Source organism: Giraffa tippelskirchi, chromosome 7 (assembly GCF_054371585.1).
Source record: "Giraffa tippelskirchi isolate mGirTip1 chromosome 7, T2T-mGirTip1v1.2.pri, whole genome shotgun sequence".
Classification (NCBI taxonomy): domain Eukaryota; kingdom Metazoa; phylum Chordata; class Mammalia; order Artiodactyla; family Giraffidae; genus Giraffa; species Giraffa tippelskirchi.
In genome coordinates this window covers 139,222,658-139,242,077 of record NC_137281.1, presented here as the reverse complement: position 1 = coordinate 139,242,077, position 19,420 = coordinate 139,222,658, and the positions used below count along the sequence as shown (strand labels likewise).

Here is a 19,420-nt window from a genome sequence, read left to right as displayed (position 1 = left end):
CCAATACAACATTATTTTTTCATGAAGGATCAAAATGCTGATAAAAAAACAAAATTCATAGGCAGTGCTGCATCACAATTTCTACTGACTACTTATTTTTAAACTGGAAGAAAACACTTTCAGAATTGAGATGGAGAAAACTTCTTATCCAGTTTTTTTCCACATACAGTAGAGTAATGGCTGGATGAAAAAAATACTCCTGAAGATAAATGTATTTAAAAGGGTTTTCTTCACACACATGATGCGGATTTCAGACCAATACTACTGGCAAGGCAATATGTACCTAATGAATTTTATGATCATGACCATTACCTCCTTGTAATCGGCATACAGCAAGGGTCTGGGGGCACACGCACAGCAAAGATAACACTATTTATATGAATATTTTAATCATATTTGCAGCCATGTTTATAAATAATAAAAAGCATTTTCCCTCTTTTAGAGAGGAGATATAAAATTCACTGTTTCTTTATGTGACTGCAAAGCAGTATTTTTTCTAAAGGCTTATATATACAAAACTGTTTATAAGTCACTCTTTTTGTATAGCTGGCTTTGGTTAACCTAATGTGAAGAGGAACAAAAATTAACATTAGGTGTCTTCTACTTACTAGATGTTGTATCTTGTGCTTTTTAGACTTTGTCTCAGTTAATAAACTCCTGGCTTTCTGGTGTTTTTTGGAATCCTACTGTATTAATATTTTCAGTGTTTACTTGTAAAAAAGAGACTACTGCAGTTTTCTTGAATGGCATTCTTATTATGCTGCTTTCATGGGTTCTTTTTGCTTTTTAAATGAAACAATTTAAAGCAGAGAAATCACTACTTCAACAATTATCAACATTTTACCAATTTTGTTTCAGCTATACCCATACTCAGTATTTTAAAACTAATCGTAATTTTCTTACTTTAGAAAATTAAGAAGTTAATTATCTTTCGGAGTTTTGCACTAATTGCATCTCAAATCTGAATAAACATTTTTATTTTTCTGCTAGAGATATTATCAGCTTTCTGCCTCCCCATAAGCAACCTAGATGCTTTCTTTTCTTGCCTCTTGAACAAGAGGAAATTAGCATGGTTTTAGAGTAAAAGTTGAATCTGAATCCTGGTTCTGACTATTATTAGTCTCAGGACTTTCAGCAAATTACTAAAACCTTCTCTACACTTCAGTTTGCCTGTTGATAAAAATGGGAATAACCACACTTTAAAATAGTACCTTTTAAGGCTTTATATTCTTTCATTTATTCACTGAATTTCTACTGAGTGTCTTCTATGCCATAAGTATCATACTAGATGATGGGACAGAGTAGAGAGTAAAACTAGCTGTTGTTGTGTAGTCACTAAGTTATCTCCAACTCTTTTGCAACCTCATGGAGTGTAGCCCCCCAGGCTCCTCTGTCCATGGGATTTCCCAGGTAAGAAGACTGGAGTGGGTTCCCATTTCCTTCTCCAGGGGATCTTCCTGACCCAGGGGTCGAACCTGTGTCTCCTGTATTGTAGGCAGATTCTTTATGACTGAGCTACCAGGGAAACAGAAGTAAAACTAGATACTGTCTCTATTTTAATGCAGTGTCAATTTGTTGCAATGTTTTACACAAATAGAGGTGGGCTCTAAAATCATCTTGTAAGCAATTTTTTTAATAAAAATAGAAAATATATTTTATCACAAATGGTAAAGATGAATATTATTTCAAGAAACTTATTTTGTTTATATATATGCATGCATATATATATACATGTATATGTATATCCTTGGTTTGTGATGTTTAATGTATTTAGTGCCTGTTTTTTTATGGGTGTTGTGAAACCAAAACTCTTAAAGCCACTGAGGTAGTGAGGGAGATAGATTTTAATGTTAATCAAATAGCCACATTAATGAATATACAAATATAAATTAAGAGAACCACTCTAAAGGAAAGGAACACAATTTAATGAGAGCATACATTGAGAGTACCTGAACTACCCTGGAGGGTCAGGGAAAGCCACCTTGATATAAAGGATTTATGATTTGAATATGAAGCATAACCCAGAACTAAGTAGGCAAAATTGTGTGTGTGTGTGTGTGTGTGTGTGTGTGTGTGTGTGTGTGTGTGTGTGTGTGTGTGTGTGTGTGTGTGTGTGTGTGTGTGTGTGTGAGGGAGAGGTGGGAGGGGGAGGGAGAGAGAGGAAATGGAAATGGACATGCTGCATCTAAAGATATTCACCTAAAGGAAACAGTATGTGTGAAGGCTCTGGTTCTTGTCCTCCATCTATCTTACAGTCTAGCTACTCTCTCAAGCACCGAGAATACCAAGATGACTCATATTTCAGCTCCATAACATATGCTACTCCCACTGCTTGGCATGTCCTTTCCTTCTCCCTGCCTTCTGGTTAAAAACTTCTTAGCTTTTAGGACTCAGCTCGAGTGCCACCTTCTCTAGGAGGTCATATATGACTTCCTTCCCCTTTCTCTTTTGTTTCCCCAGTGTATGCCTGAAGTAACTCTAATTATGGTTTCTTAATGTATTTGTAATCATTTGCTTATTTGTCTCAGGGAAATTCCTGGTACTTGTTGAAAAATAGGTATTCAGTAAGTGTTCAATATATGAAGTATTCGCAAGTGAGAGAAATGAATGAGTGTGGCTCCTAAGAATCTTTTTAGAAAAATGTATCCATGAAGGAAACAATAAATATTTTCTAATACAAAATGCTGTATTTTGAACGCCTTCCATTTTCTGCTGGTTCATGGTATATTATTTTCTTCAAAATGTGAGTCAACAACATTCACCATCTTTAGCAAGTTTAGAAAGATTGCTCTGATCAATTCCATATAACTTAGGTTATGTCTAACATAGTGCTAAGCTTGTCATTGGTGCTCAGTAAATACTTGTTAAAATAAAGAAATGAACTTTGCGCTTCCATAATACTTAGGAAGTTTGTAAACTGTCTTGTATGCATTAGTATTGTGCTTTGTAAATTTTCTTAAACAATTTTATAAACGTGTATATTTTATCTCTTCAGCTAGATAATAAGCTCTTTTGAGGTAGGGATCACTTCCTTTATTTCTTTTTTGAAATTGTCTGCTCTTCAGTCCTCCTCTTGTTTTCCTGTTTCCCTCTTCACACATTCTAATACACATACACTCAAACGCTCATCTCAATGTTCTGCACAAGTGCTCCAAGCAAATGTCATTATATAATGAGTGGCTAGAGATAATGTGGGGCCAAGCTGGTATAGTGTGTCAGGGAAGCCAACATCCGAAGCAGTCTTTAAGTGAAAGAAGCAAGATGCTTTGTTACCAAGGAAGGTACACTAACTGGGGAGAGAATATGTCTCACTTTAACTAGGTTCTCCACTTTCCTCTGAAAATTTCCACGTGGAAACTATGCCTCTCTGTTGTTGGCTAAGGAAGGTTCAGTCCACCAACATTATAGAAAGTCCCTGACACCAATGGAGGAGTCATTTTTACCATTTCCCTTTTAACAGTGCTTCTCAACTCTTAATGTACATAGAAATCACTTAGAGAGCTTGTTAAAATACAGATTCTGATTCAGTAGGCTGGGATAGGTCCTGAGGTTCTACATTTCTAACAAGCTGATGCTTTTGAAGCTGGTTCAGGGACTACCCTTTTTGAGAAGCAGAGCACTGTAAGACTGAATGGAATCCAAATTCAGACTAATAGAAAACTTAAATAAAAAATTAGTGAACTACAACAGAAGTTCTGATTTTACACCAACAAGGCTTGTTATTTACTATAAAGACAGAAAAGTAATGATCAATCTACCTAACTTGTTGATACTTATTTTAAAAACCTATGAAAGAGATATGTGAAAAAAAACCAAACAAACAGGTTGCTGTGTTCAAGATGAATTCTACCAGCTTGGGTGGGAGGGGGCAGAAGTGGAGATACAGTGGCAGATGAACCTAAAGCTTGGAAAGAAAGAAACTAAATAAGCCACAGTATGCCATTAGAAACAATGGATGGATTGCAAGGATTTCTGTAAAGGCTTAGACTCTTTCCACCGCCCCCCCACCAATTCTGGCATTTCGGTTAACAGCTTTTCTTTTATATTTTGCAACTGTAGAATTTAATTTGAAGGAAGTGATAAAAGCAATATAAACCAAATCCTAACAGCAAATGCACTGTGTAAGCAATTTATAATGCTTAATGCTAGACCCTGAAGCTAATTCCACTTCCATCTTTTAAATATGAAAACACTTTTAGTCTTGTTCACCTCTTTAGTTGAAGATCTCTAATTATATCATTTGATATAAAATTGATAGCATTAGATAGCTATTCAATGTGGCAATATACAGAAAATGATCATCCTAAGGCTATTTGCCCTAGAATTATCCCTCTTTTTCATTTTCTAGTTATGTGGGCGCTCTCTTTAAATCTCTTATAGCTATTCACTTATTTTCAGTAACAAAAGTCTCACTGTTTCCACATTAGGGCTGAATAAATAGAGGCCAGAGAGATAGCATAACTTTCAGAGGTCATAGGAAGTCTCTTCAATGGAGGAATAAGGCAGAGGGACTAAGATTTTGTTTACTCTAACTATGGAACCAAACTAAGACTGGTGGATAGGCAACAAGGTAATAGTATTTGTGTGTATACTAAAATTAACATTATAGAAAGAGTTTGGAGTGGTGGCAAGGGTAGATGACGAGACTAACACAACAGGATTAATACTTGCTGCAGTTAGACTGAGGGATTAAATCTGGTGAATTGCTTTGGATTTTAAATCTGCTGCCTGGAAAGCAGGGAGCAAGGAGTAGAACAGATGAATTAGAAGGCATTTCATATTCTTCATCATCATCTTCCAGGAGAAAAATGCCCATATATTGTTAGTATTGGGAAAAGATATATTATTTCCTTAAATATATTATTTTAAGCTTTTTGGAATTAACTAAGATTAATTATTTCAAATTATCTCTCGGCTCACATGAGTAGTGCTCCTATATCATAAGGCTCTCTTCTTCATCCAGTGTCGTACAGTGGAAGACTAAAGGCTGTCAAATGAATTGGAGAACCAGCTACGGCCAAACAGGATTTAACTGGACAAAACAGAAACCCTTAAACAGACTTTTGTGACAGAATAAGAACTAGCTCAAAATTAAAAAGGTTATGTCAAATTTTAGTATGCACTTTAACCTACTGGGAGGAAGTACATAGAATGTTAATAGCTAGATAGTGAGATAATGGGTACTTTTAAAATGTTCTTTTTGATTTTCTATATTTCCATAAGCATGTACTTAATCAGCATGTAAAAAAGAAAAAAAATTTATTAACTTAAAATGCAAAGATTTCTCTTAATTTTCCAGAATTGTTTGCTGCACATGGTTTTTAAAATAATTATCGGCTTGTTTATAATTTTTCCTTTGCCTAAATGATACCTAAACTAATTCTGAAACAATAAGTCTTTCAAATTGAACATTTTCAAGAGCGTGAACTTGGTATTGAGATATCTTTGCCTTTATTAACGAACCAAGAAGCAACTGTGAGACAATGGGCACCCACATCTCTATAGGAGGCCGTGAATGCATCAAGAAGATGGTTAGCTTAATCAGTGTGAAGGGAGAAATAACTCTTCAAAAATATGAATAAAACTATTGTATTGCTTCTAGCTGGTAAATGCTACTTTCATTTTCTCTACTTGTATCTTTCAAATTCACTTCCTCCTCCTCCTGAATGTAGTTTTAGATTTATTAGTTTACATCATCATCGCTTAATTCCTGTCTTCTTTATACTCTATTCTTTCTTATTCTTTAAAAGCTGTTCCTATTTCTTTAGCTATTTGTTATTGTCTTGATTTTTCAACCCACATACCTTAAAGCAAGAGATCCTCCAACTGGTTTGGAGTTTTATCCCACATGTTTCTGAAGGATACTGGCTAATGCTTAGTGATCCAGAGCAAGTTAGGAACCTCTTTACACCTAGAGGGTTAGCAATGGTCACAGGTGCCACGGGTTATTACTGGAAGGCCTAAGGCAAAGGCAGAGGAGAAGAAAAACAGGGAGAATAAAGGGAGTGGGTAGGAAGGAATGGGAGTAAAGGAAGACAGGGTGGAGAGAAGAGGTATAGGAAGTAGAGTGGTAGAGAGCCACAACAGCCTCAAGGCTATTCTTCACCAAAACACTGCCTAGGGGTGGTGTTACAGCACAGAAAAGACTTAGACCATGCCTTTTTGTTCACTGAGAACCTTTGCTGCCTTAATTGTGATGTTGATCATAATTAACCAACCATTCCAACTTTGAAATGTAACCATTTCCACGATGGTTTTCTGTTATGTGTTATGTCTCTGTTATATGTTCCATATCTTAGAGAACTAGCAATACTTCACAGGAAAGAAATAATGTGAATTAGCTGCATGGCAGATTGTCTGTTGAACCTTTTATACTGTGAGATGCCATTTTAAATGTCTCTGTGTGTTTGTGTTTGTGTACATGTGTGAAATAACTAAAAGCACCACCACTTTAAAACAAAAGAATATGATATTCTAAATGGTAATTTTATATATACATTTCTTTGATAGATTCTACAGTTGCAGAAAGGCTCTTTCATTGTTCATGTGGGCTAACTAAAAAAACTAAAAGCAATAGTTTTATACTGAGCTGCTGCTACCTTATGTAAAAATCACAGAACAACATTCTGTTTCAGAATGATTCTGTCTCATATTATTTACTTCCTCACTTTCTCCTACTTTATATTACTGAGAATGTAAAAAAAATAGACTTTCTTGTCCCTTTGGTGTTTCATCTGCTGTAGTTGTTCGTTCTACTCTGGAAGTAAGAATTCTTTGTCATTTCAAAGCAATTCAATATGGCTACCAATTAAAAGTTCAGACAGAAGTTACATTTTAGAGGGAATAAGAAAGCAGAGTCAATGAGGCTATCAGAATACTAAAATAATTTCTTTCTGAACAATATTCATCTTAATAAAGATTATAGAAGAAATGAACTTAGAAAAAAAAGGAGGCAGTGGGTATTTGTTATTTGTTTCCAGCTCTAATTTAGATAACATCATCGACTCAATGGACATGAACTTGAGCAAAGTCGGGAGATAGTGGAGGACAGGGAAGCCTGGCATGTTGCAGTCCATGCGGTTGTAATGAGTCGGACACGACTTAGTGACTGGACAATGAAAACAACTAATTTAGAGAGATCAAGCCAAGTTAGGTGCATTTAAGATAGCTTCGTGAGAAAGAATATACTAGGAGGAATTAACCTCTCCATTGTTTTATGAGAATAACAGTTCAGATAATGTTATCCTTCTTTCAGAGATGGTTTAAGTAAATTTGATAATAGTAATAAGATTGATAATAATAGGTACTATTATTAAATGTTAAAAACATTGAGGGCTTTTTTTTACTGCCAGATACTTTAAGACCTTCTACAGTCCCACTTAGTCCTCACAATAACCTGTTGGGGTAAGTATGGTTACAATGATCACAGTTTCATAAACGAGAAAACCAAGGATCAAAAAGTTGAACTGATTTGCTTAAAGTTACACAGATGGAACTGGTACAAGAGCCCAGATCATTCTTTCTTTACTTGAAGTCCATAACTTTAACCATTTGTTCTACCATCTCCAACACAGAAAGATACTCCTAAGAGTTGGTGATGCAACATTGAGGAGATCAGTGAATACATTTAATCACAAGAAAGAGGAAAATATTTTAATGGCTAGATACAGTATAAAAAACAAATCCAAAATGAAGACAGTCAAGTAAAGGACTCCATAAATGATCATTAGAAAGGAACTGGCATTCTTAACAGCTCTGATAAACTGGGGAATGTTTTTAGATGTTTCTTCAACGATGTTAGCCAATATAATATAACCAATAATAGTTTCTAAGCATTTCAGTTGCATTTTCATTTTGTGTTTTCTTCCATTGGACTTTAGGGAGGCAAATGATTTTGCTTTTGAGCTTTATGCCATCCCAGGCAATTCTGAAGGCGTGAACTGCTGGTACCATCTGGAGCTTTGGAGTTCTGAAATATAGGACCTTCTAAGGATTTAGAGGTTTCCCTCACACTTGCTTTCTATGAAGCTCTTACTGATGTTTGAATTTAAAGCAAAAGAAAAAAACTAGCCCACTTTACCCCCATTGTGGGAGTTTGCTTGTCTTCCTTGGACCTATAGATGTTTTCCACTAGAAAACATTTGGAAAACTTCAGACTAAGACTGTCTGCTGTCTGGTATATGTAGAGGCCAAAAGAATTATGGCACAGTGTCTTTATCAATCTCTACATATTTATTTGTGAGTAAGAATTTTCAAGTAACTACAGTACTTTCTCTGAAGTTTTACTCAAGATTGTGCCAGAAAATATACAGGTGTAGGTTAATATTGTTATCTGTGAATAAATTTTGACAACCAAGGGGGAAACAGATGTAACAATCATTAGGTACCTGGGCTGAGCCAAAAATCTAAAAACAGAACACTAAAAACAACACAAAACAAGCCAACAAACCCCCCAAAACCAATGTGAGTATGTTGATACTGAAGAAAACCAAAATATTTACCTCGGACAGCATAGCCATCTTTTACCGATGCTGGGAAAGGGGGTAGGTTGTCTTTTGCATATACATCTTGAGCAAGGACTCGCCCCATTCCATCTGTAAGAGAAAAAAAGGAAAATATGGATGTTTAGTGCAATGGGTTAAACAGGTGGTCCTAAACAAGATGGACATAAGTACTTGTCTGACAAGGCTTGTGTAAGGGCTCAGTCAGATCTGATTTCTACCGCAAGCAATAGGTGACAGAAGGAAGAGATGCATCCTAGTGTCTGAAATGAAAGATTAGATTCAGTCAACGAATAGTAACACTTGTAGGGGTTATTTGAATACGAGTAGCTACACAGACATCAAAGATGTGTTCAAGCTGATGTGTCATAAATCCTTTAACAATGCAAAGATGATTTTCTTTAAAAAGTAAATTCTTAAATAGTCATAGTCATTGATCCAGTAATTTCACTTCTAAGAAAACGGACAAGTCTTCCTGTATGTGTTTATTTAAGAGTTGCTTACATTAGTGAGAAAGGGAAAGAAATAAAAAGATTAACAATACAGAAATTTAAACAGTGATGTATCCTTATGACAAAATATTATACATTTGTATTTTATAAAGAATATTCACTGACACAGAAAATTCTTATAATATGCATTTTAAAACATGCAGAACTATACATGTAAAGTATAATCTTAACTATGTTAAGATATATGTGTATAGATCAATAGAAAAAGATGGGAAGGACACACATGAAAATAGAAAGTATTTGTTTACTGCAATACGTTAGAATTATGTATACTTTTATACCCTATGCTATACTTGTGTGAAAGTTTCCAAATTTTCTATAATGATCAGATGTAATTTTTATAATTTTTTTCTTTTAGAAGAGAAAAGTAAAGAAAGGAGCTTCTTTAGCATTCTATTTAATTTTAGCCAAAAATTTGACTTTATTAACTTAAAAAAAAGCAGTGACTAGAAGAACATCAGTAATCTATTGTGTGAAGTGACTATTCAAACCACTATTCATATACTCTGGATGACAATCATCTTTAGCGAGCTCCCAGGAGTTTGATTTCATGACAATAAGAATAAAAGTTTCAAGAGTTACGACCAGTTACTTAAATCCTCTAGTCAGACTCTGCCCTTAGTATTATCATTACTATTGCTATTAAAGAAGTAATATAATAATTAATAGGAGGTAGAGAAGGAAGAAGAAGAGGAGGGAAAAAAAAATCAAGCTTCCCTCTAAAGACTATAAGTAATATAGAACTTGATTTACACAACAAGTTTGTATAGGTTTAAAAAATTCTATTGTTTCCAGAGCTGGATGGGTGAGTTTTTTTGGTCTGTCTTTTGTTTTTAGCTTTGTCATTCTTAGCTACTTAGGGTCCTCTGGTTTCCAGAACCCAGGACAAAGAAGTAAGTAGAGACAGATTTTAAATTTTGTACTCTGATCCACAGTGATAGTGATATTGACCCTTTTTAAGCAAAGTGACACCAGAATTGGGAGAACTAGCTGTAGGTACCTTCAGGAGGTTGAAACTATTCTAGAGCTATCCTGAGCTATGGACCATACTTTGTAATACCAGGGAAGTGGTGGACTAGAGGGCCTTGTTTGTATACACATATACGACATTAACTCCCAAATGAACCTGAAGCTATAAGGCAGCCTCTGGTAGTGGACCCTATGGCATCTGCTTAGGGTCAAAATAAACTACTTGGGTTAGCTCCTTATCGGAACTATTCTATCCAGGGTGGTGAATGAAAATGGAAGTGTGACACCAGTACAAATTCCAAGAGAATAACTTTGCTGGGATTTGAATAACTCAGTATTTAATAATCAAAGACAGCACCAGGGCTGAGTTTTTCTGGCAGCTGATCTAGTTTATCTAATAAATGTTTATATAGCATTTTATAAATTACCAAGTAATATCACATACATAATTTCATTTAATTCTTAAAAAAATCTAGTAAAGCATTATTATATTCATTTTAGAGGTGAATTAAGAGAAGTTTAAACAGGGTAACCTACCCAAGATCACATATTTTACAGATGGCTAAGACAGGACTGAAATTTAGATCTTAGAACTTCAATCATTACTACAATGGCAATAGCTACATACCCTCCACATACTGCTCCTCCTCTGTTCTAACATTTAAAAAAGCTACAAGGTGAGTCCTCAAAAAATTAAAGATAGAATTACCATATAATCCAGCCATTTCACTTCTAGGTATATATTCAAAAGAAGTAGTAGCAGAAACTTGAACAGATATTTGTGCACCTATTTTTATAGCGGCATTATTCACAATAGTCAAAAGGTGGAAGTAACCCAAATATCCACTGACAGATGAAGGGGTAAACAAAATGTGGTGCATACATATAGGAATATTATTCAGCCTTAAAAAAGAAGGAAATTCTTACATATGTTATCCATATAAATATGGATGAAACTTGAAGCAATTATGAAATAAGTGAAAATAGCTGAAACAAGCCAGCCACAAAAGGACAAACATCATATGATTTCACTTATTTGAGGTAATTAGAGTATTTAAAATTATAATTATCAAAAAATAGAACGGTGGTTGTCATGGGCGGGGAAAAGGGAGGAATAGGAAGTTATTTTTTAATGAGTATGTAGTTTCAGTTTGGGGTGATGAAATAGTTTGGAGATGGATGGAAGGTAGTGACAGTTGCATAACAATGTAAATGTATTTAGTGTCACTGAACTGTACAGTTAAACATGATTAAAATGGTAAGTCTTACGTGTTACTACTGCCAACAAAAAACTACAAAGAACGGCTGTCATCAACAGTTAGCACATGTATTTTTCCTCCCTAGGTCCTTGCCAGCAGCCCAAGAGAAGTGATACATGCTCATCAAGACTCTTTTTACTTCTATATTCCAGGAAGAAAGAGGCTGAACACCTAAGTTTGAAAGCCTGTTGATACTGACAGTTGTAGCTACTGCAGAAGCTTAACATAAGTTAACTAAGGTCTCACTGATGGCCAATTTAGAGAAAAGTATATCAGCTGACTTGATTTCTCCCTTTAATGCTTGAGTCACTCATATATCTTATTGTGCAATTCCATTCTGGATGGCGGAGAAGGCAATGGCACCCCACTCCAGTACTCTTGCCTGGAAAATCCCATGGACGGAGGAGCCTGGTAGGCTGCAGTCCATGGGGTCGCTAAGAGTCGGACACGACTGAGCGACTTCACTTTCACTTTTCCCTTTCATGCACTGGAGAAGGAAATGGCAACCCACTCCAGTGTTCTTGCCTGGAGAATCCCAGGGACGGCGGAGCCTGGTGGGCTGCCGTCTATAGGGTCGCACAGAGTCGGACACGACTGAAGCGACTTAGCAGCAGCAGCAGCATTCTGGATGGTTCCTAAGGTATAGGGTCTGCTGCTGCTGCTGCTGCTAAGTTGGCTTAAAGCTCAACGTTCAGAAAACTAAGATCATGGCATCTGGTCCCATCACTCCATGGGAAATAGATGGGGAAACAGTGGAAACAGTGTCAGACTTTACTTTTTTGGGCTCCAAAATCACTGCTGATGGTGACTGCAGCCATGAAATTAAAAGACGCTTACTCCTTGGAAGGAAGGTTATGGCCAACCTAGATAGCATATTTAAAAGCAGAGACATTACTTTGCCAACAAAAGTCCATCTAGTCAAGGCTATGGTTTTTCCAGTGGTCATGTATGGATGTGAGAGTTGGACGGTGAAGAAAGCTGAGTGCCGCATAATTGATGCTTTTGAACTGTGGTGTTGGAGAAGACTCTTGAGAGTCCCTTGGACTGCAAGGAGATCCAATCAATCCATCCTAAAAGAGATCAATCCTGGATGTTCATTGGAAGGTCTGATGTTGAAGCTGAAACTCCAATACTTTGGCCACCTCATGCGAAGGGTTGACTCATTGGAAAAGACCCTAATGCTGGGTAGGATTGGGGGCGGGAGGAGAAGGGGACGACAGAGGATGAGATGGTTGGATGGCATCACCGACTCGATGAACATGGGTTTGGGTAGACTCCGGGAGTTGGTGATGGACAGAGAGGCCTGGCGTGCTGCAATTCATGGGGTCGCAGAGAGTCGTACACGACTGAGCGACTGAACTGAACTGAACTGAACTGACCCCCATTTTACCATACACATAAACACTAAAAAATAGCCTGCAAATCTGAGGAGAATCAAATAATAATGACAGATTGAGACGTACATATGACAAGGAATTAGTGTTTAATTATTTATTGAAATATAGTTGCTGTAAATGTTATATCAGCTACAAGCGCAGAATATAGTGGTTTGCAATTTTTAAAGATTATACTCCATTTATAGTTACTACAAAATATTGGCTATATGCTCTGTGTTGTACAACATGTGCTTGTAGCTTATTTTATATGTAATAGCTTGTACTTCTTACTCCCTTACCCCTATATTGCCCCTTCCTTCCTTTCCCCACTAGTAACCTCTAGTTTGTTCTCTACATCTGTGACTCTACTGCTTTTTTGTTATATTCACTAGTTTATTTTAGATTCCATATATAAATGATATCACACAGTATCTTTCTTTGTCTGACTTATTTCACTTAGCATATATAGTGTGTGTTAGTAGCTCCATCATGTCTGACTCTTTGCAACCCCATGGACTGTAGCCTGCTAGGCTCCTCTGTTCATGAAATTCTCCAGGCAAGAATACTGGAGTGGGTAGCCATTCCCTTCTCCATGGGATCTTCCTGACCCAGGGGTCGAACTGGGGTCTCCTGCATTTTAGGCCAATTCTTTACTGCCTGAGCCACTGGGGAAGCCCCTTCACTTAGCATAATATCCTCTAAGTCCATCCACATTGGTGCAAAAGGCAAAACTTCATACTTTTTTTTATGGATGAGTAGCAGTCCATTGTGTGTGTGTGTGTAATGTCTTTATCCATTCATCTGCTGATGGACACTTAGGTTGCTTCCATATTTTGGCAATCATAAATAATGCTGCCAGAACACTGGGGTGCATGTATCTTTTTTTTATTAGTGTTTTTGCTTTTTTGGATACATACCCAGGAGTAGAATTGCTGGGTTATATGGTAATCCTATTTTTAGTTTTCTGTGAAACTTTCATACTGCTTTCTGCAGGGGCTGTACCAATTTACATTCTCACCAACAGTGTAGGTGGAGGTTCCCTGTTCTCTACATCCTATAAGTGAGTTATTTAAATGCCACAATCTACCCAAGATTCACTAGGCTACAAAATAATACACAGATCCTATTTTAAGAATTCTGTAGTGCTAGCGTAAGGCTTGCCCAGCATAATTTGGAAAATATTTATACTGAGGTTGAGCATTTCTGACAAGTGTCTAGTTTCTGATACAAAGAATGATTTGCTGCATCTTAAACATGGTGGGCTTTTTCTTATTGCTATGCCCTTGGAAATAATGTTGCCTTGGACAGGAATATTTTTTTCCTTCTCCTTTCCTGTGCCTAGTGAATCTCAGGTATCCCCTAATTTTCAGCTCAGATATCATGTCTTTGGTCTTCTGCCTCTAAACAAGAAAAAACAGTTCATTGACTGATTTATTTATTCATTCATCATCAAACACTGGTAACCTACTATATGCTAGACACTGAGGACAAAAATACTAGTAAGACCTGGCTGATTTCCTCAAGGAATTCACATGTAACAGTATATGTGAGAAAGGGGAATATGGAAAAATAAAAATATGACTACAAGATAGTACAGTATGGGCAGTGACAATATATCATCAGGGTAATATGGGAGAAACAGAAAAAATCAGCTCAGATCATGAGCTCCTTACTGCAAAATTCAGGCTTAAATTGAAAAAAGTAGGGAAAACTACTAGGCCATTCAGGTATGACCTAAATCAAATCCCTTATGATTGGAGGTGACTAGACAGAGTGGATGGAGGTCCATAACACTATACAGGAGGCAGTGACCAAAACCATTCCAAAGAAAAAGAAATGTAAGAAGGAAAAGTGGTTGTCTGAGGAGGCTTTGCAAATAGCTGAGGAAGGAAGGAAGATAAAGGAGAAAGGGAAAGATATACCCAGCTGAATGCAGAGTTTCAGAGAATAGCAAAGGAGAGATAAGAAGGCCTTCTTAAATGAACAATGCATAGAAATAGAGGAAAACAATAAAATGGGTAAGATTAGAGATTTCTTCAAGAAAGTTGGAGATATCAAGGGAACATTTCATGCAAGGATGGGCACAACAGAGGACAGAAATGATAAAGATGTAACAGAAGCAGAAGAGACTAAGATGAGATGGCAAGAACACACAAAAGAACTAAAGCTATGGCAAACCTAGACAGGGTATTAAAAAGCAGAGACACCACTTTGCCAACAAAGGTCCATATAGTCAAAGCTATGGCTTTTCTAGTAGTTATGTACAGATTTGAAAGTTGGTCTATTAAGAAGGCTGGGCACCAAAGAATTGATGCTTTCAAACTGTGGTGCTCAAGAAGACTCTTGAGAGTGCCCTGGACAGCAAAGAGATCAAACCCCTCATTCTTAAAGGAAATTAACCCTGAATAGTCACTGGAAGGATTGCTCCTGAAGCTCCAATACTTGAGCCACATGATGTGAAGAGTCAACTCATTGGAAAAGACCCTGATGCTGGGAAAGATTGAAGGCAAAAGAAGGGGGCAGCAGAGGATGAGATGGTTAGATAGCATTACCAACTCAAAAGACATGAACTTGAGCAAACTCTGGGAGATAGTGGAGGACAGAGGAGCCTGTCATGCTATAGTCCATGAGGTTGCAGAGTCTGACATGACTTAGTGACAACAATAATAGGAAAAAAACACCTAACCAACAATTTGTGGGACATCAAAAAAATCTTCCTAGATGAGATGATACCTATGCTGACTTTTAAAGTTTTAAGTACAAACGAAGTAGGAGAAGAGTGGGGGGCATTTTCGACAACAGAAGCAGGATCAAGGTAATTTAAACTCAATCTTATGAAAATGGGAATCCAATGAAGGATTTTAAACAAAGTAATGACTTCAAGTTAACCTCCCAGCAGCATTTAAATCTCTTCAGAGATAACTTTTATCTTGCCTAGTGACAAGATACAGAATGGTTTCGAGGGATTATACACAGTCTTCATATTTTTCAAACACTTGTATCCATCTGTTACGGTACACTTTCCACATTACATTAGGTTGTTTGTGAAGCTATTATATCTTGACTTCTTCATTAAGTTGTTAATTCCTTGTTTTCACAGCATAACTCACTCATCATTGTATCCCCAGTACCAAGCACAGCGCTTGGTACTTAAAAGGCACTCAGTGAGTGTTTGCTGAATGACTGAGTCAATGAATGAGTACATTAATGATTAGGACTAAGGAGGGAAATGTTGGATAAATAGAGAAAAGAGTCATATCAATCAAATATTAATACAAATCACTTCACCCAAAGAATACATAAAATAGAGAAGGACATCTAGCTAATTTTTACCTTCATTATTCCCATTTAGACTCCTTTAAGCAAATCTTTTTGTATAATGGATGCTTATCTCCATGATTACAGTCATGACTTCCCTAAACCTGTATTATCATTTTCCTTTTGCTATCAATCAATGTCCATCATCTATTTCAAGACCTCATTAAAGATATAGGTTCTCCTGATGCCTCTCTGAATACGACTCTGTATATTCAGTTAGTAGTATATTAGCAAGTACTTGCAAAATTGTGTGTAAGAGTTCTCAGGGTGATGAGTGTGAGAAGTGTGTATTTTGTTTCTTAAGTTTCTGAAGACACAGAACTATATTTTTTCTTTCCTTTATGTCTAATCAAAACAATAAATACAGAAGTTATATTCAAAATAACTTTTAGCAGCCTAGATTCCCAGGAGTCTTTGCTATTATTTAAATTCTGTTCTTCTTAAAAGGGAAGCATAAATCCAAGAGAAATGAAAACATGTGCTGTGTTTAGTTGCTCAGTTGTGTACAACTCTTTGCGACCCCATGGACTGTAGCTTGCTAGGCTCCTCTGTCGTGGGGATTCTCCAGGCAATAATACTGGAGTGGGTTGCCATGCCCTCCTCCAGGGGATCTTCCCAACCCAGGGATCAAACCCAGGTCTCCCACATTGCAGGAGGATTCTTTACCATATGAGCCACCAGGAAACTCCATGAATACTGGAGTGGGTAGCCAATCCCTTCTCCAGGGGATCTTCCTGACCCAGGAATTGAACCGGAGTCAATTGAAGGATTCTTTACCAGCTGAGCTACCAGAGAAGCCCAATGAAAACATATGTCCAGGCAAAAACTTGTAAACAAATATTAATTGCAGCATTATTCATTAATACTCAAAAGATGGAAACAATCCAACAGTCCATCAATTGATGAATGGATAAATAAAAGTGATGTATATTGGATTAGCCAAAAAGTTCATTCAGAAAAACCCAGGAAAGCTTGTGTTATAATTCCAGTCCAAGTCCAAAGGCCTGCAAACCAAGGGGGTTAATGGATAAAAACCCAATACATACAATGAGATATTATTTGGCCACAAGGAGTGAGGTACTAATGGGAACCATAAAGCATTGCTGAAAGAAATTATAAAGAAGATACAAATAAATGGAAAGACATTCTTTGTTCAGGAATTTAAAGACGTAATATTCTTAGAGCTCATGCTACCTAAAGTCACTTATAGATTCAATGTAATCTCATTAAAATGCAAACGGCATTTTTTTCAGAAATAGAAAAATTCATCCTAAAATTCATATGTAATTCCAAAAGAATATGTCCAGATGAGATTAGTATTTGAATTGGTGAAATAAATAAAATATATCACCCTCCCCATGTGAGTGCCATCATTCTATCCACTGGGCATTTGAATAGAACAAAAGATGGAGAAAAAAAAAGGTCCCTTTTGCTTCCTGCCTGCCTTTTGACTTGGAATGTTGGTCTTCTCCTGCCCTTGGATGGGCTTTATCCATTAACTCCCTTGGTTTGCAGGCCTTTGAACATGGAATGGAATTATAACACCAACTTTCCTGGTCTCCAGCTTGCAGACAACAAATCATGGGACTTCTCAGCTTCCATAATCATGTGACTCAATTCCTCATAATAAATCTCTTCCTATATATATTCTATTGGTTCTGGAGAGCTCTGTCTAATACAAATGGAATAGAATAGAGAGCCCAGAAATAAACACTCATGTATATGGTCAAATGACTTTTGACAAGGGTGTCAAGACCACTCAATGGGGAAAGGATAGTTTTAAAAACATGATGTTGGGAAAACTGGATAGCCACATTTGAAAGAATGAAGCTGGACTCTTATCTTCCACCATCTACAAAACTTAACTCAAAAGGATTAAAGACCTAAACATAAAACCTACAACTATGAGTGAGGTTTGGGAGGCTCCCTGGTTTGGAAGGATTCCACATGCTGTTGGGCAACTAAGGCCTTGCACCCTGGTTTGGAAGGATTTCACATGCTGTCGGGCAACTAAGGCCTTGCACCACAACATGTGCCTAGAGCCTGTGTTCTGCAACAAAAGAAGCTACCACAATGAGAAGCCCATGCACCACAACGAACAGTAGCACCCACTTGCTGCAACTAGAGAAAGCCAATGCAAAGCAACGAAGATCCAGTTGAGCCAAAAATAAATAAATAAATAGTAAAAGAAGGAATTGTACACCATGATCAAGTGGGATTTACCCCAGGGATGCAAAGATTTTTCACTATCTGCATATCAATGTGATACATCACATTAAGAAATTGAAAAATAAAAGCCATATGATTCTCTCGATAGATGCAGAAAAAAGCTTTTGATATATTTCACTATCCATTTATAACAAAAACTCTCTAGAAAGTGGGCATAGAGGGAACATACCTCAACATGATAAAGGCCATCAATGACAAACCCACATCTAACATCATATTCAATGGTGAAAAGTTGAAAGCATTTTCTCTACACTCAGGAAGAAGACAAGGATGGCCATTCTGGCTACTTTTATTCAACATAGCTTTGGAAGTCCGAGCTATAGTAATCAGAGAAGAAAAAGAGATAAAAGGAATCCAAGTTGGGAAAAAAGTAAAACTGTCATTGTTTGCAGATGACATGATGCTATACATAGAAAATCCAAAAGATGCTTCTAGAAAACGATTAGAGTTCATCAAGATTCAGTATAGCTGCTGGATACAAAATTAATAAACAATTTTTTTTGCATTTCTATATACTAACAGTAAAAGATCAGAAAGAGAAATTAAGGAAACAATCTCATTTATCACCACATCAAAAAGAACAACAACAACAAAATACCAAGGAATAAAACTACCTAAGCAGGCAAGAGATCCATACTCTGAAAACTAGAAGATGCTTATTAAAGAAATTAAAGATGACACAAACAAATGGAAGATACTAATATACTGTATTCTTGGACTGGAAGAATCAATATTGTTAAAATTATCATACTACCCAAGCAATCTATGGATTCAATGCAATCCCTATCAAATTAACCAATGACATTTTTCACACTAGAATAAAAAAATTTAAAATTTGTATGTAAACACAAAAGACTCTGAACAGCCAAAACAATCTTGAGAAAGAATGAAGCTAAAAGTTCAATCCACAATCTCTTACTTCAGACTATACTAGAAAGTGACAATAATCAGAACAGTATGGTACTGGCACAAAAATAGACTTATAGATCAATGGAATAGGACAGAAAGCCCCAAAACCCATGCACTTATGGTCTATTAATCTACCACAAAGGAGGCAAGGATATATAATGGAGAAAAGACAGTCTCTTCAATAAGTGGTGTGGGGAAAACTAGACAGCCACATGTAAAATAACAAAATTAGAACATTCTCTAACACCATATACATATACAAAAATTGGAGAAGGAATTGGCAACCCACTCCAGTATTCTTGCCTGGAAAATCCCATGGGCAGAGGAGCCTGGAGGATTAGAGTCCA

The 19,420-nt window shown here is 36.6% G+C and overlaps 1 protein-coding gene across 19 annotated transcripts in view; it reads right to left on the bottom strand.

Moving 5' to 3' along the window:
- The window catches only part of GPHN (gephyrin), a 525,210-nt gene that overhangs the window by 75,264 nt on the left and 430,526 nt on the right, over positions 1-19,420 (bottom strand). For all 19 annotated transcript variants that reach the window (XM_081513386.1, XM_081513387.1, XM_081513388.1 and 16 more), the window contains one exon: positions 8,502-8,594. In XM_081513386.1, the coding sequence (XP_081369512.1) occupies positions 8,502-8,594 (93 nt within the window). The remainder of the gene's footprint in view (positions 1-8,501; positions 8,595-19,420) is intronic.